Source organism: Oryctolagus cuniculus, chromosome 4 (genome assembly GCF_964237555.1).
Source record: "Oryctolagus cuniculus chromosome 4, mOryCun1.1, whole genome shotgun sequence".
Lineage (NCBI taxonomy): Eukaryota > Metazoa > Chordata > Mammalia > Lagomorpha > Leporidae > Oryctolagus > Oryctolagus cuniculus.
This window is the reverse complement of record NC_091435.1, coordinates 29,140,242-29,161,086: the sequence shown is the minus strand read 5'-3', so window position 1 is coordinate 29,161,086 and position 20,845 is coordinate 29,140,242. Positions and strand designations below refer to the sequence as shown.

At 36.7% G+C, this 20,845-nt stretch overlaps 1 protein-coding gene and 1 pseudogene across 4 annotated transcripts in view; one reads left to right on the top strand and one right to left on the bottom strand.

The window, feature by feature from the left end:
* The window catches only part of C4H21orf91 (chromosome 4 C21orf91 homolog), a 41,514-nt gene that overhangs the window by 6,283 nt on the left and 14,386 nt on the right, over positions 1–20,845 (bottom strand). For all 4 annotated transcript variants that reach the window (XM_008267139.4, XM_008267142.4, XM_008267140.4 and 1 more), the window contains exons 3-4: positions 1,435–1,971; positions 327–389 (exon numbers count right to left, since the gene is read on the bottom strand). In XM_008267139.4, the coding sequence (XP_008265361.3) occupies positions 327–389; positions 1,435–1,971 (600 nt within the window). The remainder of the gene's footprint in view (positions 1–326; positions 390–1,434; positions 1,972–20,845) is intronic.
* Positions 4,138–4,711, top strand: LOC100350098 (large ribosomal subunit protein uL6 pseudogene; annotated as a pseudogene).

The following is a 20,845-nucleotide window of genomic DNA, read 5'->3' as shown; positions in this document are numbered from 1 at the left end:
ACCAACAACAAAAAAAAGAGCTATTATCTTCTACCTAAAGACCTGTTTGGGAGCACACCAGCACAGTGCGGGGTATAATAGTAGTAGTAGAGTCAATAAAATGCTATGAAGAGGTAGACATTAATCATAGTCTTAACTTAGAAAAGAAAAATGGGTTTCTCCTTCAGTTCACAAAAAGTTGTTCTCTTATTTTTGCCCTGGAAACTCTAATAAACTACAAAAATCTCATTTTTAAATTTAAATGGTACTGAAGCCAAGGGTGCTCTGTCATAGATTTCTGGCATCAAAATTTTCACATGCAAAAAAAACTAAGATTGACTCTTTACCTTGGATTTGCTGTTGGAGCTTTGCATTCAGTTGTTCTACCTCACCAAAAGTCATCGCATTCACTGAAACACAAAAATATATTTATTGTTACCCCCACAACCTGGGGAAACAGACTCTGCATCACTAGTACAATGTTTTCTGCAACAAAACATTCCGAAGTACCCTAGGACTAACTAATTTTCAAAGTGAAGTTTTCTTTTACAAAGGAGAAGTTTTCAAGTCCTAATTACAACCCACAGGAGAAAACAGGTATTACCTGTTTCTCAATACACCACCAGTCTCCACTTGAAAGTTTCAAGCAAAAACTATGTAGTAGTGGGTCTGCTGGATTCTGGTTATCTCCTATTCTGTCTTAAACAAGTTCAATCACTACCCATTAAATTGGTAATTGATTGAGCATCACATAGTTCATGACTGGTAGTTTGAAAAGCACTACATGAAAGTACTGTGGTAAGTCTCCAAAAGTAACTTTTCTACCTAGTCTTACGACCATAAATAATTCACTGTACAGTCAAGAAATTGTGTGAAAAGATACTCAAGGGTTTTTTTTTTTTTGGCTCTAATATTTTATTTAAAATTACCTAAGTTTCTTTGAGTTTTTGTAGAAATAGGCATAGAGAGAATGAGTCCTTATTTTTTCACTTTAATGTAAATGCACGAATTACCTTTGGCCTCAGATTTTGCCTTTGAAATGCCTCCCCCATCCTGTGCACCACACTCCCCTCAACTGGTTTTCTAGGAATGTGCAAATTTATAACATGACAATGAAAACTGGCCATTCAATAGTTAGGCCTGCACTTCTAAACTATATGAATCCTAAACATTTCAGTTAACAGTTTGTTGATTCCAGTCAGTTTAATCACTTAAAATGGGCAAATGATGCAAATACAGAACTTCAATGCTTAGGAAATATTCAGGAGTATTCCAGAGAATGTATGGTGAGTTTTAAGACATCTCATTTTTGCCAAGGTGAACTTATCATTTAATTACTATGGTTACTACTAAATCTACATCAAAATTCTAGACACATCACACATAATCAAACAGCAACAACACATCCCAATACTCAAACTACTCAATGTTTACCTTTCTTCTCATTTTACTTACATTCCTCTCTGCTGTAATGTAGATGCTGAGTTTGGACATCAGCCTCTGGATTAGAGATGGTCTCTTCTTTCTTCTGTGCCTGGGTACGCCCATGAGGCCACAATACATTGTTATGGCATATTGTGGCACCTGCGTCTTGTAACATAGCAAGCCCAAAGTCTGTATGTTCCCTCTGATCCAAAATTCTTTGAGTGCAGTTTGAATTGCCACCTGTACTTCCATCTATCCATTTTGCAGAATACTTTGGTACTTGGGAATCAAACTGTGGGAGTAATTTTTTATCTGGCTTATGCCTGAAATTAAACAGATGATGTTGAGGGGTTTTAGAACATTCAGAATCCGAATCCAGATCCTTATTTTGTGCATACTGAACAATCCAGTTTATTTTCTTACTGAAAATAGTTTTAACTTCTTCATAAGTACTTTTTGAAAGCTTAGATCGAGGACAATCCTGGTTTGCAATTAAATGGTATTTTTCAAAGCAGTCTTTATGGCCCCTTAATGATTTGGTGTGTAAGAGATTAGATTTTGGTACTCCTAAAGGAAAAAGAAAAAAGAAACAAAATATAAGAAAATTTTATGCTTTTTTAAAGTTACTTTAAGAATTTATGAATCTTAGTAAAACACAAGTCCTTGAGTTTACAAATTAATGGAAAAATATTAAAAAATATTGGTATTAATAACATGTGACCCAATAATCTATTTAAATTTAATGATATAGTTAATAATATTAAATTCTTATGGATAAGAATGCCTTTCTAAAAACTTAATGATTCAATTTTAATCTTCTCCATAGACATGTCATTGTATATAGTATGAAAAATACTACTAAATCCAGCAATTTATCCTTATAGACTCTTGACCTTTATTTTATAGTGTTTTCTTCACTAATGCTCCTAAAGTGCATACTTGCAAAAATTCTATTATTGGGCTCAATAACAAATGCTCAACAGTTTTGTTCCCAACAAAAATTCGGTAAATCATGTTCTTGAATATCAGTTATCTTTTCACTGGGTAAAGATACCAGAACTGGAAAATTATACACTAATAAAAGTACTAAGAAGTCAACAAGCTGCTTAGATTTATTTTAAGAAAATGAAAGTGACTATTTTTCACATTTCCACTTTACACATACTAAAATAGAATACAATTTTGATAGTTTTTATCTTCTACAAGAAATGTATTACACACCACTATTTTTCATACAGTGACAAATTCAATTTGCCAAATAGCTAATATAATTCCTCAACTCACTGGTTGATATTTTGATTATCTACCTAAGTACAAGGAATATTCACATTACACTTTTAATACCTCAACTTCTTAGCAGAGTTTAACTATGTTATCACAATTGTTTTTTAAAACATAGGACATATTTTCAAATGTATAATAATTTCAAAATGTAAAATACATTCATAAATTTTCATAAGTTTAAAATAAATCATTAAAGTAAAATTATAAGCACTGCTTTAAAGGTGACTGAAGGTGATTTAAGAATGTGGAGTAGAAATTGCACACCTGTCAGAACAAATCAGTCTAAATCTGTACAACTCTGAAAAAGGAGTAAGCAGGGAGACCCACCCAAATGTCAGATTGTAAAAAAAAAAAAAAAGAAAAAGAAAAAAGTAGTTTTAGCTGACACATTAGGAAAAAAAGAATTTTGTATTTATCTTTTGCTTTAGAAATTCAAGTAATAGTTTTATTAATTCCAAACTGGCTAATAGTAAGATAATAAACTATCTCTACCTTAATGAAATCAGATACAAAACTGCTTGGAAATGTTAATTTGTTCTAAAAAAAATACAGCCATCAGCCAATGATGGGAGTTAGTGAAACTGTTTTTTGTCAACCAATTCTCTCACAAGCTACAGTAAGGTTTGTGAGCATACCTCCTGAATATTAATAAGTATATATAAACAATTGCTCTCACAAGGTAAACTCAAACATTTGAGCTTTGTTTATTCCAGTAAGCATAAAAATTGTTTAAGACCTAAAGCAAATTTCATACATATTTTATTTACTACTTTGCTACCTGTACTATATTATGTGAATGCATTTCTCTCTACTACTTAACTGTCTGACTTGGTCAAATTTCTAACAACATTACACTATTTAAATGCAGTCTCAAAACTCCATTGAAAAAAAGTATACATTTCACAAAGGTAAATTAACATAAAAAGGATATTTATAAGTCTGGGTTACTGAAATAAAAATATTAATGATAAATAAAATTATTAACAATTCTATGTTTTAGATTACAAATTAAGACAAAAAAGGAATTATCATAGGATCAAGTTTCCTTCTCTGGACACAGGTAGGCAGATAGGTCTTGAAATTTGCTTACTTTGCCAACTGGAAAGTTTATTGAAGAACTTCTTTACTTTCTGTAAACTCCTATAGGTCTCCTTGTCAACAGATGGCCAGCTAATCCCTTGAAATAGTAAATAGTCTCATTTTCACACCACTGCACAGCTCTGATGTGCAGCAATGTTTTAACTGAATTTGAATATAGGAAATTATAAGTTTCTTTTCATTCTACATGAAAGCAAATACTCTAGCATATACAAATATTCTAAACTAGGGTACAGAAAGTAACTTTATCGTTACATTTTATAGATTTTTGGTATTTATATAAACTTCAGAAATTGTATCAAAAAAGACAAAAAAGTAACAACTAATGAAACTGCCACATCTACTATGAGAATGAAGACCATTCTCAGCACTCAGACTCTTGACAGTCCATAAAACATCAACATCAATTTGAAGGGGCTCACAGTTATTGGGATGGGCCCAGAGGAACGCTGTGGAGGGACTTCAATGACATCTGTGTAGAACTCAGCCTCCTTGGAAAGAAAAAGAGGTTCTTGGTTGACCAATGGTGGGAAAACAAAAAGGAACTGGCAACTGTTCGCACCATCTGTAGTTATGTACAGGATATGATCAAGGGGGTTACACTGGGCTTCCGTTACAAGATGAAGGCTGTGTGTGCTCACTTCCCCATCACCGTGGTTATTCAGGAGAATGAGTCTCTTGTTCAAATCCAAAATTTCTTGTGCGAAAAGTACATTCAAAGGGTTCAGATGAGGCCAGGTGTTGCTTGTTCAATACCTCACACCCAGAAAGATGAATTAGTCCTTGGAGGAAATGACACTGAACTCGTTTAAATTCAACTGCTTTGATTCAGCAAGCAACAACAGTTAAAAACAAGGATATCAGAAAAATTTGAGATGGTGTCTATGTCTCTGAAAAAGAAACAGTTCAGCAGTCTGATGAATAAGATCTAAAAGTTGTCTGGCTACAGAAACAAGAATGCAGATTCTGTCTTGTGGTATTTTAATAATACAGTAAAAGATCTATTGATTTGAGACTTCAAAAAAAAGGTGACAACTAATAAAATTAATGACTAATTTTTGGATGTATACCAGAGTTTCAGTAACAGGTCAAAATATCATAAATATCTGAATAATAATGTGATCTTTTAAAGACTTTTTTTTTTTTAATCCCAATGTTGCTTCTTAATGACTAAATTAACTTTCCTTCTCCTGGAATAATTTCTCCTAACCTTTATTGAAACCCTCAAATCAATCACTGGAACCAAGATAAGACCAAGACTATATGCATGTAAGCAATCTACTGAGAAGAACAGCAAATCACTATATAATAGTCAATTTACGGGCCGGCGCCGTGGCTCACTTGGTTAACCTCTGCCTGCAGCACCGGCATCCCATATGGGTGCCAGTTCTAGTCCTGGTTGCTCCTCTTCCAGTCCAGCTCTCCGCTGTGGCCCAGGAAGACAGTGGAGGATGGCCCAAGTGCTTGGGTCCCTGCACCCGCATGGGAGACCAGGAAGAAGCACCTGGCTCCTGGCTTTGGATCAGCGCAGCGCCGGCCGTAGTGGCCATTTGGGGAGTGAACCAACGGAAGGAAGACTTTTCTGTCTCTCTAATTCTATCCGTCAAAATAAAACAAACAAACAAAACAGTCAGTTTAAAATAAATTTCAAACTCTTAAGTCATTTAGAAGGCAGAAGACATGAAAAAAAGTGTCATAAGCAAGAAGAGTTGTGAACATACATTTAGTACAGCAATCTATTGGAAATTTCCACCTAGATGTGTCTATGGGCCCCTTAAACTCATCCTGCATAATGAAACTCTTCTTCCTCCATTCTCACCACTCAGACCCCAAACCTGATTATCTTACTCAATCTGGCAACAACTGTTCAAGCAAGAAATCCAGATACTTTTCTTGAGAGCTCTTCTAATTTGATGTTTTCCAGTTCATTTAATAGATATTTTTGCATAAATTCTAGTACCTACAACATCTTAAATGTGCTTCATCCCATCACCATTTCCACCACAGATTTGGGTCACTGTCAACCATGCCCTGTCTAGTTCTCATTGCTCCAAGAAGCCTTCTCCAAACAATACAATAAGCTGGGTTAGTTTATCACACCAGATTTTACAACTGCCTCTGGCCTGGCCTTTTATCTCCTGCTAGAACTTCTGCTGAAAAAGAGACACATAGAGCTGGCACTGTGGAGTAGCGGGAAAAGCTGCCACTGCCTGCAGTGCAGCAGCCCATATGGGCGCTGGTTCGAGTCCCAGCTGCTCCTTTTTTGATCCAGCTCCCTGTCAATGGCCTGGGAAAGCAGTAGAAGATGGCCCAAGTCCTTGGGCCTCTGCACCCACATGAGAGACCTAGAAGCAGCTTCGGGCTCCTGGCTTCAGATCAGCTCAGCTCTGGCCGTTGCAGGCATTTGGGAGTAAACCAGTAGATGGAAGATCTCTCTCCCTCTCTCTCTCTGCCTCTGCCTCTCTAATAATAAATAAATCTAAAGAAAAGAAAAAGGAATACATGTCCCTTAGTCACATGCATTCTCAGTGTCACGGTGCCTGGCATATGGTGGTTACTCAGGAAAAAGTCAATTAAACACAGAAAGGAAAAATTAAAACTACATTTAAAAAAGTCAAACCCAAACCTTATTATCAATTATCAGTCAAGGTCTATTGCAATGCAGTTTTGCCCATCCTAGCGAGGGAACCAGGATGCACAGTTCTGCCAGATGCTCAGTGGATAATTAACGGTATCTTTCAGTGATCATTCAATCTCCCAAGCAAAATCATCAACTTCTACTGAACTATACATTTTTTTTTAAACTTTTATTTAATGCATATAAATTTCCAAAGTACAGCTTATGGATTACAATGGCTTCCCCCCCATACCGTCCCTCCCACCCACAACCCTCCCCTTTCCCACTCCCTCTCCCCTTCCATTCACATCAAGATTCATTTTCGATTATCTTAATATACAGAAGATCAGCTTAGTATACATCAAGTATGGATTTTAACAGTTTGCTCCCACACAGAAACATAAAGTGAAAAATAATAGATGATTTTTTTTTTTAAATGATGATGAAATCAGAGCAGACCTATTGTCATGTTTAATCCCAGTGAGAGTCAAGTTGGGAATTGATAATTTCTTTTTTTTTTTTTTTTTTTTTTTTTTTACAGAGGATCAGTTTAGTATGCATTAAGTAAGGATTTCAACAGTTTGCACCCCCATAGAAACACAAAGTGAAATATATTGTTTGAGTACTCGTTATAGCATTAAATCTCAATGTACAGCACATTAAGGATAGAGATCCTACATGAGGAGTAAGTGCACAGTGACTCCTGTTGTTGACTTTACCAATTGACACTCCTGTCTATGGCATCAGTAATCTCCCTATGCTCCAGTCATGAGTTTCCAAGGCTATGGAAGCCCTCTGAGTTCTCCGACTCTTATCTTGCTTAGACAAGGTCATAGTCAAAGTGGAAGTTCTCTCCTCCCTTCAGAGAAAGGTACCTCCTTCTTCGATGACCTGTTCTTTCCACTGGGATCTCACTCGCAGAGATCTTTTGCCAGAGTGTCTTGGCTTTCCATGCCTGAAATACTCTCATGAGCTTTTCAGCCAGCTCCGAATGCCTTTAGGGCTGATTCTGAGGCCAGAGTGCTATTTAGGACATCTGCCATTCTATGAGTCTGCTGAGTATCTCACTTCCCATGTTGGATCACTCTCCCCTTTATTTACTCCATCGGTTAGCGTTAGCAGGTACTAGACTTGTCTATGTGCTCCCTTTGATTCCCAGTCCCTCCACCATGACCAACTGTGAACTGAAACTGATCACCTGGAACTGTGAGATGGCATTGGTACATGCCACCTCGATGGGATTGAATTGGAATCCCCTGGTATGCTTCCAACTCCACCACTTGGGGCAAGTCAGCCTGAGCATGTCCCAAATTATACATCTCTTCCCTCTCCCATTCCCACCACCATGTTCAACAGGGATCACATTTCAGTTAGACTGTTAATGAACAACTTAATACATTATCCCTCTTGGTAGTTTTTTTATCTGTTCTACTTAATATGACTGGTTTAGATCTGTAATTGATGCACAGTTATTCTTAAGTGTTGAAAATTAACTGAAATTAACTGAACTATACATTTTTAAAGTAGAAACATACATATCGTAGTATATATAAAAGGCAGCTTTTATTTAAAGTGTAAGCTCATTCGTCCTGATCTAGAACTTTGTTAGCTACGTCTCATACTAAAATTTTAAGACTTGACTAAATTTTAGTTCAATTTGAAATGACTTATTTCACAAATATACTTTAAAATATCCATGCAGTAGCAGAAAAAAACCTGAAAAATATATTATTTCACATAGTTGAACAATTTATTTTTAAAAAAATTTATTTATTTTGAAAGTCTGAGTTACAGAGAGAAAGGCAGAGGCAGGGAGAGAGAAAGATCTTCCATCCACTGGTTCACTCCCCAAATGGCCGCAACTGCCAGAGCTGAGCCAGGCCAAAGCCAGGAGCTTCGTTTTGGTCTCCCACATGGGTGCAAGAGACCAAGCACTTAGACCATCTTCTGCTGCTTTCCCAGGCCATTGGTAGGGAGCTGGATCAGAAGTGGAGCAGCCAGGACACAAACTGGCACCCATACCTGTTATGCCACAACGCTGGCTCAACAACTTATTTTTTAAAATAAAAAACTGACACAATAATTAGAAATATTGATGGGGTGCAGTGTGATTTCTGATACATGCCTACAATATAAAATGGTCTCTTCATCATTTCTTTAGGAAAATTCACAATCCTGTCTTCGGGCTATTTTTGAAACATATTATTAATTGTAGTCACCCTACAGTATTAGAGAATACCAGAACTTAATACTCCAATAATTTACTTTTAATCTAGAAAAGGAAATGAGTAGTCCACTTAATTTGCATTAGGAACATTTGCATCAGTATCATTTTATAAACTCTTTGAAGGTATTTTATTTCCTTCCACCTCATCAGCTCAAATTAATATGGAGGAAAACAACAAATGCTATCATCAGAGATCCCAGGGAGTTTCCCAACTGACTTTTTGATTTTAACTGCATTTATGAATGTAAACATCTCCAACCACTAATTTGTTTTTAAAGCAGCTTTTGAAATGGAATGAACCTAAATGCAATTAAATTAGTTGATATTTTTGAGGAGCAGAGTTATAAGGAATTTCTAAACCAGTCCAACAAAGATTTTGCTAATTTTCTTGCTAATAAAAGTTTTAAAGGCCAATGCAACCGACATTGTAGCTATTACAAACACTACTTTAAAATAAATCTCAAAGATACTCATGTACTTTTTTGTCGCAAGGTCATTATTACCTATGAACCAATACTTTAATTGGCAACCATACTTCCTAATTTAATTTTTAAGTACTAATTCCTTCTGGACAAAAGTGTTTAGAAATTTATATAGGTTGTATTTCTTTATCAACAGTGGCTAATAAAAAGTAAGCTGTTCCTATTCAATGGTTCTCTTTATGTTTTTCCACTTTTATTCTTGAATTTTTATATATATCATTTTCATACATTTTGAAAACCCTCCTACTAACCCATCTGGTATTTTATCCTCACTTCTATTTTTTAGCTCCCTCTTTAAGATCAATTTGCTTTATGAAAACTTGGTTAAACCCATAGAAGACCAAAAGCTACTGAAATGGAGAGATTTATGTCTAATAACCATGTAACCCTTTTAAAATAAGGGTATTTCCATGACTATATTTAATTTGCCTATCACGCAATCACAATTTTTTGTGTTAATAACCCAAATGGCACTAAAAAAATACCCACAAATACCAAAACACAACAACCTATCACATATCCCATTACACTTGTCTTTACTCCTAGCCTCGTGAAGATGACTTTATGAGTTGGTGGTAATAAGATAATAAACTAAGCAATCTTTTCCTGATGATTTACCAGCTGGTCCTGTCAAACACCACCGTCTCTCAGTTGACTACACTGATAACTGAAGCTTTACAGTTCACACATTCTTGAATCATATCATCTGATTGCCTTATGCATGCTCAGTGGTTGTCAATTAGACTTTATTTTGATTTTGATTACATATTCTACTTTCCAGTTAAAAGAATGCCTTATGTAATTTGATGCTCCATAGGCAGACCAAATATAATACTGCAGTAGTGGGAGGTAAAAAGTCACAACGCACAGGTATCACATCAGGAGGAGCCTCGAAAGCACTAAGAGCCATGTGCACTTCAACTTTTACCTCAAATTAGAGAACTGGCAGCAGGGGTTTTCCAGGTACTACGTTTGTGTGTTCTGTCTTAATGTTTAAATAAGGCAAGAAAATTTAGTTATGATTTAAGTTCCAGGTTAGTAACATGCTGTAAAAAATTGGTAGGTATATTGCCTTCAAACATGACAAACATTTGTGCAACATTTCATGCACTCTGCTTCAAAATCTTCTTTATGGAGGCTCACATTTTTCCCAGCTTAAATAATTTTCTAAAATTAAGGAGGTTTTGTTTCTGTGATCATCTTTTCTTAGCCAAGAAAGGGAGTACAAGTACCTTCATACGTATATTGTGCTTTCCATACTAAGTAGTAATCTTGTACCTTTTAAAGCAAGTGTTAACTGTAAAAATGGGAGGATAGCCAAATGCTGTCTTACTAGAGAAAGACTGAAAGGACTGAAATGTTACTTCTTTGTTTTAGGGGGGTGAAATCATTTCTGATAAAAGCAGAGGAAAAGCACTGTAAATTGAGGGTGCACGTCGATAGCCCAAAATATTGGATCAATGTGGTAGATGGGTTTTGCTTAGCCTGCAAATGTTTTAAAGACAGAAAAAAACAATAGCTTTACACATAAATTTCAATTTCTTGATTTTTCTTAAAATCAGAAGATATGGCAGCAATTAGGTCTTTCTGATGAGCAGCTATGTCTCTAAAAAGAGGGCATGAGCTCTTCAATTCAAAATAGTTCTTAACCTCTCCCTTAATGCACGTGTACCTGCAAACTCCCAGGCTCCTGTGCTATATTGTGTGCACTGATAGAGGGCTGGATTGCTGCAGTTATATACTCTTTGTCCCAACAATGCTTTGACCCAATTTGACTAGACTGATGAGCAAGCAGTAGCCAAGCCACAACTCACATAAGTTATTACAATTATTTCTACTGTCAATCTCTGCCATTTAGTTGGGGGGGGGGGTGCTCATATTGTCTACCCTGTCATGGTTACTGAGAGAGGGGAAGGCAAGAATGGATAGCTAAGAGTACTTACTTTCTTTGTAAACCCACAAAAGGACAGGTTTTTGCCTCTTTAGAATTTCTATCAGTTGTCCTTTATGTCTTAGACACTATGATGATAAAAATGCTGTATTTCCTTCCCATCACACTTTTCGCTAACTCATGAGCCACTTAAATGAGTGAAGAGTCTTGTTCAAGGTTTCAATATACTGTTTAAAACTAAGAGGTAATTACTTATCTCTGCCTTGGTAGCAGATGGAATCACAGACAACCATACTAAGCCAATACACAGATGGGTTCATCAACTTGCTTTTTCACATTTTGAGAATTACAGCCCTAAAGAAAGATATACCAACAGGTGGTCTTTAGACAGCAGATTTCAGCTTTGAGATGTTTATGCCATTTTAAAATTCTTTGTGTGCTAAAAGGATTAAGCAGTTAAAGCAGTTTAATATGATAAATGAACTATAAGGACAAATTTCAGTAAGCTAAGAGTTCACAGAGACAAGGACAAAAGATAAACTTCAATCTCAATCCAGACATCCAAAGTAGAAGTGCGTTCTTAGATTGATAGGATGTATAAATTTTAAGTGATTTATCAGAAAGAAAAGCTCTCTAAGTAAATTCTACTGTTTTATTCTAACAGTTGGGAATTGGGAAAATACACCTACATAACAACTGTTTATTACTGAAAGGGTACAAAAAAGTAACAATCTGCATTCAATTCTATTCCCTAATTTAGCTACCTGCTTTTTAACCAGCAATGTCAAGCAGAAGTTTCTATGACGATGGATATGTTCTTTTGAACCATCCGATACGGTTTTCACCAGACACAAGTGGCTATTTAGAAATCCGAAATGTAGCTAGTGTGACCAACAAAAAAAATACCATCATACTGTGGCTATGCTACTGAACTGGAGAAGACAGCTTCTTCATAGGTGACTGACTAGCAAAAGTGTACCTGGAAAGAAAATGGATGGAAAACCATCAAAATTTCTCCTGAAACCTTATTGATGATTAATGTGGGATACTAAGTTCCCAGTAGCACAGAACATATAAAGATGTATTTGTTTTTCTGGTACTTAAAGTACATCAAATTTAGATTCCAATTCTTTCTAAAAATTTTTTTAAATTTATTTTTACTTATGTGAACGGCAGAGACAGATCTTCCCTTGCTGGTTCACTTGGCAAACACCCATAATAGCCGGGGTTGGGCAAGGTCAAAGCCAGAAGCCTGGCATTCAATTCAAATTCTGGATTCCTGCTAAAGTGCACTCTAGAGGTATCAGGTGATGGCTTAAGTACTTGGATTCCTGGCACTTACGTGTGACCTTGATTAGAGTTCCAGGTACCTGGCTTCAGCCTGGCTCAGCCCTGGCTGTTGTGAACATTTGGGAAGTGAACAAGTGGCTAGAAGATCTCTCGTCTCTCCACCTTTCAAATAAATAAAAATAAATACATAAAAATAAAAAAAAAATCCAGTGCATGTGGAATACGGAGACACCAACTTGCAGGAAAAAAGCATAAGTTTCCTAGTGATTGAAAAGCTAAAATGATAAATGTTACTTAAATAAATGATAGCCTGGAAAAATGGCTTCATAGTAACAACCTGAAGAATGGGAGCAAATAACTATGACAAATTTAGGGATTCAAAAGCAAGAAATGTGATAACTGTATAAACCCTTTGCTGTTCATTTCCTGAATTGCTATCTGCCCAGCTAAGGTTCTGATGGAGAAAATGACTTTTTATTCTCTCACAAGTAAGAAAAACAAAACAAAAAGCTGACTTGAAACCATTTACAAAACATCAGTTTTGAAACTCTATTTCCTTGCATATATTTGAAATACTGTTCCTGAAATTTTACTTAACTGTTCCTTAAATGTTTTCTAACAGTATCTAAAAAATAGAGATATACTAGCCAGTTAATTTGAGGCTTGTATAATTTAATTACTGTTGAAGGTAGTACATGATAAATCTGAGAAACAATCACAACTCACGAATGATGTGATAAAGAAAAATAAAGCTAAATAAGGTAGCAATAACTGATAAATCATACTGCAAAATACTGCAACAGAAAGAAGAAACTATAGTTCAGACCAATCTGAACTACATGCATGTAGTACTATACTAACAAGCATTTTAGCTGATTTGTTCTTCAACCACATTCCTACAACCATTTCTTTGAATAACTTCAATATACACAGAGACAAAGATAGGAAGTTATTGTTAAAACAACACATTGATTAAGAGTCTGAATTTAAGTTGGGATTAATACTTTCTTACAAAAATTATTTATTTGAAAGGCAGAGTGGGTAAAGCTACCAGTTGTGATGCCAGCATCCCATATGCGTGCTGGTTCGTGTCCCAGTTGTTCCACTTCCAATCCAGCTCCCCACTAATGGCTGGGAAAAGCAGTGGTAGATGGCCCAAGTTTTTGGGCCCCTGCCACCTACATGGGAGACTGGATGAAGCTCCTGACTCCTGGCTTCAGCTTAGCCCAGACTTGGTCATTGTGGCCATCTGGAGACTGAAACAGTGGACTGGAAGATCGATCCCTCTCTCTGTTAACTCTGACTTTAAAATAAATAATCTAAAAAACAGTGGCCAGTGTTGTAGCACAGCAGGTAAAACCTCCATCTGTGAGGCTGGCATCCCCTATGGGGACCAGTTCGAGTCCTGGATGCTCCACTTCTATTCCCGCTCACTGCTAATGCACCTGGGACAGCAGCGGAAGATGGCCCAAGTATTTGGGCCCCTGCACCCACATGGGAGACCTGGAAGAAGCTCCTGACTCTTGATTTCTGTCTGGCTCAGTCCTGACCATTGTTGCCATTTGGGGAGTGAACCAGCGGATGGAAGATCTGTCTCTCTTCTTCTTTCTCTTCCTCTCTATGTGTAATCTTTCAAATAAATAAATAAATTTTACAAAACTAAAACAAAAACAATCTTCTGATTATACATATGTCAGAAATATACCCCTCTTGACACATGACTGTATGTCTAAGAACGTTTTAGTAATGGTATACGGAAATCAAGCTAAACACTCATCAGTAGACTACTAGTTAACAAATTATGGTACAATAGTATGCAAAATTAAAGATAACTGATGTGGAAGCCGCACTGTGGCATAGTGAACTAAGCCTCCACCTGCAGTGACAGCATCCCAAATGGGTGCCAGTTTGAGTCCTGGCTGCTCCTCTTCCTATCCAGCTCTCTGCGATGGCCTGGGAAAGCATTAGAAGATGGCCCAAGAGCTTAGGCTCCTGCACCTACATGGGAGACCTAGAAGAAGCTCCTGGCTTCCAGCTGTTGTGGCCATTTGGGGAGTGAGCCAGCAGATGGAAAACCTTTCTCTTTCTCTACCTCTGTCTGTAACTCTATGTCTCAAATATATAAATAAATCTTAAAAAAAAAAGGATAAATGATGTAGTGAACTTTTACCTATTGACATGAAAGATGTTTGTAATATATTAAATGAAAATCTGGTTATTAAATGGAATATATACATATACATATATATATAGCCCAGTTTCATATTTTAAACACAAATTACTCCTCTCCTCACATATTATTTTCAGAAAACTTAGAACACACCATAAATATTAACAGATTATTAGTAAATAGATGAGATTAAGATTATTTTTGTTTCCTATATTTTTATTTATTTATTTTTATTTGAAAGGCAGAGAGAGAAGACAGAGACACTTTCCGTCTGATGGTTTACTCTCCAAATGGCCACAATGGTTGGGTCAGGGCAAAGCCAGAAGCCAGGAAATCTATGCAGGTTCCCAAGTGGGTGTGATGGGCCATCATCTGAATCCTTTCCAGGCACATTAGTAGGGATGTGGATTGGAGTAAGAGCTGCAGGGAATCAAACTGGCACTCCAACAGGGGATTCTGGTGTCACAAGTGGTGGTTTAACCTGCTGTGCTATAACAATAACTCTCAGTTTTATTTTAAATCTTGAATCCACCTAACATTTATTTCACTGCCCTAGGAGTGAGGAGAAAATCCAGCTCTTCTTTCTCTCCCAAAAGCCTGTTCCCCAAAAAGAAATATTAAATGTAAGCTTTCTCTATTCTACTAGCACAAGGCAGGCTTTCACAAATACTTTTTAAATGAATACATGAATATTACATATAAAAGGATATATATACATTTATATTAATAAATACAAATTTATTCCTTCTACAAATATGTACATGCCTACTGTATGTGGATACTAAACTAGGCCTTGCATATTACAGTAGTGACTCAGACCCAGGAGGCTCACAGTCGAGAGGTAACAAGCAACCATATAGCAATACTTAGCACTCTTGCTGTGACACCCAAACACACTATCTGAAATATGACATGTTTTAAAATGCTATAGAGTCGACCTTCCAAGAAAGGAGGATCAGGTTCTAAGCAAGAAGTTAAAAAAAAAAAAAAAAAAAAAAAAAAAAATCAGATTCCCTAGGGACATCTGTTCAGCCAGGAACAACCTGGATTCCTTATTTCCTGTACTTTTAAATTTTAAAAAATTGAATTTATTTTGAGAGGCAAAGAGAGAGAGTGAGCTCCAATCTGTTTATTCATTCCCCAAATGCCCATGACAGCTAAAACTGGGCCAAGCCAAAGTATGAAGCTGGGAATTCATTCCAGGTCTCCCATGTGCATGGCAGGGACTCAGCTACAAGCTTTGTTAAGGAATTAACAAGTTAACCTAAAGAAAATGGCAGGGACTCATTAAAATGTTCTAAGACAATGAATGGCATGATCAGATTTGTATGATACAAACCATCACTTGCTGCCTCTGGGTGAGTATCAGCTGGAACTGGGAGCAAAGCCATGACTTGAACCAAGGTACCAACAAGACACAGGCAGGCTTAACCCCTAAGTCAAATGCTTACCTTTGTTTCCTGCATTCTTTTTCAATTAAAAAGAAAACTTTATTTTGGGAAAGGCATTTTTTCTTATAATTTTTTTTAAAAACTATTTATTTATTTGAGAGGCAGAGTCAGAGAAAAGGAGGAACACACATAGAGAGGTCTTGCATCCACTGGTTCACTTCCCAAATGGCCACAATGGCTGGAGCTGTGACAATCTGAAGCCAGGAATAAGGAGCTTTTTTCAGGTCTCCCATATGGGTGCAGGGGCTCAAGGACTTGGACCATCTTCTGCTGCCTTCCTAAGCCATTAGCAGAGAGCTGGATTGGAAGAGGAGCAATGAAGACTTGAATAGGTGCCCATGTGGGATGCCAGCGCCACAGGCAGAGGCTTAACCTAATATGTCACAGTGCTGGTCCCCTTATAATTTTAAGATTAATTTTTATTTGAAAGAGTTACAGAGGGCGGGCGCCATGGCTCACTAGGCTAATCCTCCGCCTTGCGGCACCGGCACACCGGGTTCTAGTCCCGGTCGGGGCGCCGGATTCTGTCCCGGTTGCCCCTCTTCCAGGCCAGCTCTCTGCTGTGGCCAGGGAGTGCAGTGGAGGATGGCCCAGGTGCTTGGGCCCTGCACCCCATGGGAGACCAGGAAAAGCACCTGGCTCCTGGCTCCTGCCATCGGATCAGCGCGGTGCGCTCGCCGCAGCGCGCCGGCCGCGGCGGCCATTGGAGGGTGAACCAATGGCAAAAGGAAGACCTTTCTCTCTGTCTCTCTATCTCACTGTCCACTCTGGCTGTCAAAAAAAAAAAAAAAAAAAAAAAAAAAAGGGTTACAGAGAGAGGTAGAGACGGGGGGGTGGGGGGATGGGGGAGTGGGGGTGCTTCCATCTGCTGATTAACTGCCCAGATGGCCACAACGGCTAGAGCTAAGCTGATCCACTCTGGAGCCAGGAGCTTTTTCTGGGTCTCCTATGCAGGTTCAGGAGTCCAAGGATTTGGGCCATCTTCTAATGCTTTTCCAGATCATAGCTTGATCGGAAGAGGAGCAGCCAGGACTAGAACCAGCACCCATATGGGATGTTGGTACTTCAGGATGGGGCTTTAACCCAATGTGCCATAGCACTTCTCTGCCCCTACCTTGCAATTTTTAAACTTTAAAACATTAAAAAAGAAATGCCTGAGAGGTATTTGGCGTATTGGTTTAGATGTGTACGTCCTACATTAGAGTGCCTAGGTTCCATTCTCACTCAGCTCCCTCTCCTGACCCCAGGTTCCTGCTAATTCAGACTCTGGGAGACAACAGTGATGGCTCAAGTAATTGGGAGACTGTTAACTGATGTGGGAGACCAGGACTGCATTCTTGGCACCTCAGCCCAGCCCTTGTTATTGCAGCCATTTGGATGAGAACTGTTTGTCGAATTAATAATAATAATAATAAAAAAAAACTTGTGAAAAATGCATTTTTCCTTGGGAAAAATCTTTTTACTCCAGGAAAATTAGACTCTAGGTATTGGATGTTCCAATGAACTAAGTGAAACAAAAAGATTAAGATACTGAAACAGTAATAGACACAATTCTAAAACACCCTAAAATTCTGAATTTTTTTTTTTTTTTTAGATTGTGAGAATTCTCTTAAATTAACAAGGTATCTAGCAAAGGAAAGAATTTAAGCCTCAAAAATCAAGTAGCCACTTCTCTCAAAGAAAATCACAACCACAGTAGAGCTTTAGCTGGCAGTCCTTATAGATTCAGACTTACAAAGTGAGTAGGGGAAAGATGTTGCCAAGTAAACAAAATCCATGCCACTGATTAAAGAAAAGGAAGCAAAAAAAGCTGTGGTCAAAAGATTTGCTAGGCAGTTGCTACATGAAGGAAATGATGGATGCTATAGCAGAAAAACAACTGAAACCATATAACACAAAGGTCAGCTCAGGATTAAGTCAAACCACCTCAATGCATATAAAGCACACTATTTTGCTAATGGACAAGCTGTTAAACATGCAAACACTTTTTTTTTTTTTTAAGAACTATAGCTAAGGGAAAGAAAGAAAATTTTTTTTAATTTTTATCTTCTTTAAATTTGTGAAATATGAGCATTTTTGTTTCTCGAACTACCTTTTTGGCCAATCTATCAGGTTATATAGAACCTCTACATAAATTGAGAAGAGTGGGAGGCAGGAAAAAAAAGGCCTTAAGAAGCACAAAATTCAACTGTTCCACATTCAGTTTCAAAATCTGAGAACTGTAAGATTATAAATTGTTTTCCAAGATATTCATGATTAATATTTATTCCATCAGTTGGTTAACAAATATACTTGTAATGTACATCAACTTTTTTTGGAGAAGCTTCTGATACATAAGAATTATATTTTATCTATATTGTAATTTTATTTTTCTACTTTGTAGAATTATAGCCAAATGTTAATTGATCAGAAAATAACCCAAAGTCACATGGTAGAAATGATAAAGGATACTTTAATTAAAAAAAACAAAAACAAAAACAGAAGTGTTCTCAGAGTAAACACTATTACCAGTGTTAGTGATAAAGTAGTAAAAATATAAAAACTTTTGGGGCTGGTGCAGTGGCTCACTTGGTTAATCCTCCGCCTTGTGGTGCCAGCATCCCATATGGGTGCCGGGTTCTAGTCCTAGCTGCTCCTCTTCCAGTCCAGTTCTCTGCTGTGGCTTGGGAGGGCAGTGGAGGATGGCCCAAGTGCTTGGGCACCTGCACCCGCATGGGAGACCAGGAGGAAGCACCTGGCTCCTGGCTTTGGATCAGCACAGCGCCGGCCGTGGTGGCCATTTGGGGAGTGAACCAATGGAAGGAAGACCTTTCTCTCTCTCTCACTGTCAAATAAATAAATTTAAAAAATATATAAAAACTTTTAAAATATTTTCAATTATCCTATATACTTACACATAGTGGATTCTCTTTAAGAGTGGAAGATAACAAAAGTATGAGTAAGAGTTATTTCATATTAATTTTGAACCACCCCTCTCCCCAATATGACACAACCAAATTTCCTCAACATACGGACTCTATTTTCAAAAGACTGGAAATTATGTCTTAAAAAATTCATGATAGATATTATTGCAGCAGTTTACATGAGTTTAAGATATGCATACATACAGATATATTAAAAATGCCATTCAGTATATTTGTATACACTGTAAAGACTGGAAAATTACTTTTAGTGCCTTAATCTTTACTTAGGAAATAAACACTAAGTGTGAATTTAAAATAGAGTAATAAATGAAAAATGTACGATTGAAACTATATTTCACAAAGGCAAAGGATCCTATACTACCATCCAATATACTGTATAATTTATTTTATTGTCTTTTTCTTCCTCTCACATAAGTGTCCTGATGGTGGGGATTTGTCTGTTAGTAATTAGAACAATTTCTGGCACACAATATTATCTCAATTAATATTTACTGAATAACAATTATGTTTAAAAACTGCTATGAACTCCATAGCTTTAATTCTGAGATTCAGATTTTGATGGGTAGACACAAATCATATTTTGCTTTACTGTTATTTAATTAATACAGTAACAGTGGAGAGCTCCAGAAATAGATATACTAGTTTAAAATTACTTGTAAATAAGAGACACTTTTCTCTTGTTAAAACTACAAATCCAAGGCTCACTGTTTAAATGGGTCTATTCCTCTTACCAAATTACTAACAGATGGTGTCCCAAATTGGGTTAGAACAAATTTAAACCCACTCTAACAAGAACTACAGTTGACAACATTTTGATAACTCTGCAATGTTACTTAGCTACTTTAATCACTTACACATTTTTTACGTACTACTTTATTTGAAATTTACACATAATATTCATTTCTAATATAATGTGCAGATTAAGTAAAAGACCGTGAAAGTACCTAAAGTACTATACGTATATGAAATTACAGTTATTTTATGTTTATGTTATAGTCAATAATGAACACTGGAAATTTTCTAAGCTTTATGTCTGAATTGTCAACAGTGGAGAAGTATTTCTAAATATGCTATCAATATTTCTAAAATGTTCTGCTAGGGTAAAATTTAATACTCATTACCTTTTAAAATTCAGAAACTAGAAAACTTGACATAAATGATCCTTTTCTCTTATGTTGATGCAGGCTAAATTCAGGATAATAAGCAAAAGGGACATGATGTGTAATTTTACATCAGTGCTAACATTTTCACTTGTGCTTGCACTGTCTGCTTCTGCTAACTCATAACCTATTTCCTCTATTTTGAGATTCAAAGATTGTTTATAGTCCTTGTCTCGACAGTTGAGGAATAGTGTTATTTTTTTCTTCATATTATTTGTTGAGCTCTTTACTTAGTGTACAGTTAATAAGTATAAAGTAAACTGAAAATATAACTGTAAAAATTAAGTGTGGGAATAGGAAAGAGAGGAGGAACAAGGGTGGGCATGTAGGTGGGTGGGAGGGTAAGGTGGGAAGTATCACTATGTTCTGAATCTGTACATCTGAAACACATGAAATTTGTACACCTTCAATTAAAAAGAAAAAGACTCATGAGGTTAAATACGCTAGTCTACATTACCTGGATGTAGTATGGGTGGACAGAAAGCAGTGTTAGAACCATTGCTTTACTACCAGGTAATACCTGTACTAGCTAACATTTGGTTCTGTAGCAAATGCCCATTTACAGCTCAGCTTCCTTGCACTTTAAGGGCAGGAAACAACAAGGTTGTTTTTTGTGTGTTCTTTAGTTCCTCCCATCCCTCTGATTATCATCACCCATATCTCAGAGTTCTTAAAACTATTTTACTATGGCAGATTAATGTCTGCTTAGACTACAGTCTATATGGAGACGGCATCATCCCACTCTCTTTGTCATCAAAGATTGATGTATTTGGATATCCCTACTAATGAAATATTATTATAGATAGAAATTATTTTAAAAATTAACCATTATGGAAGACAGTATGGA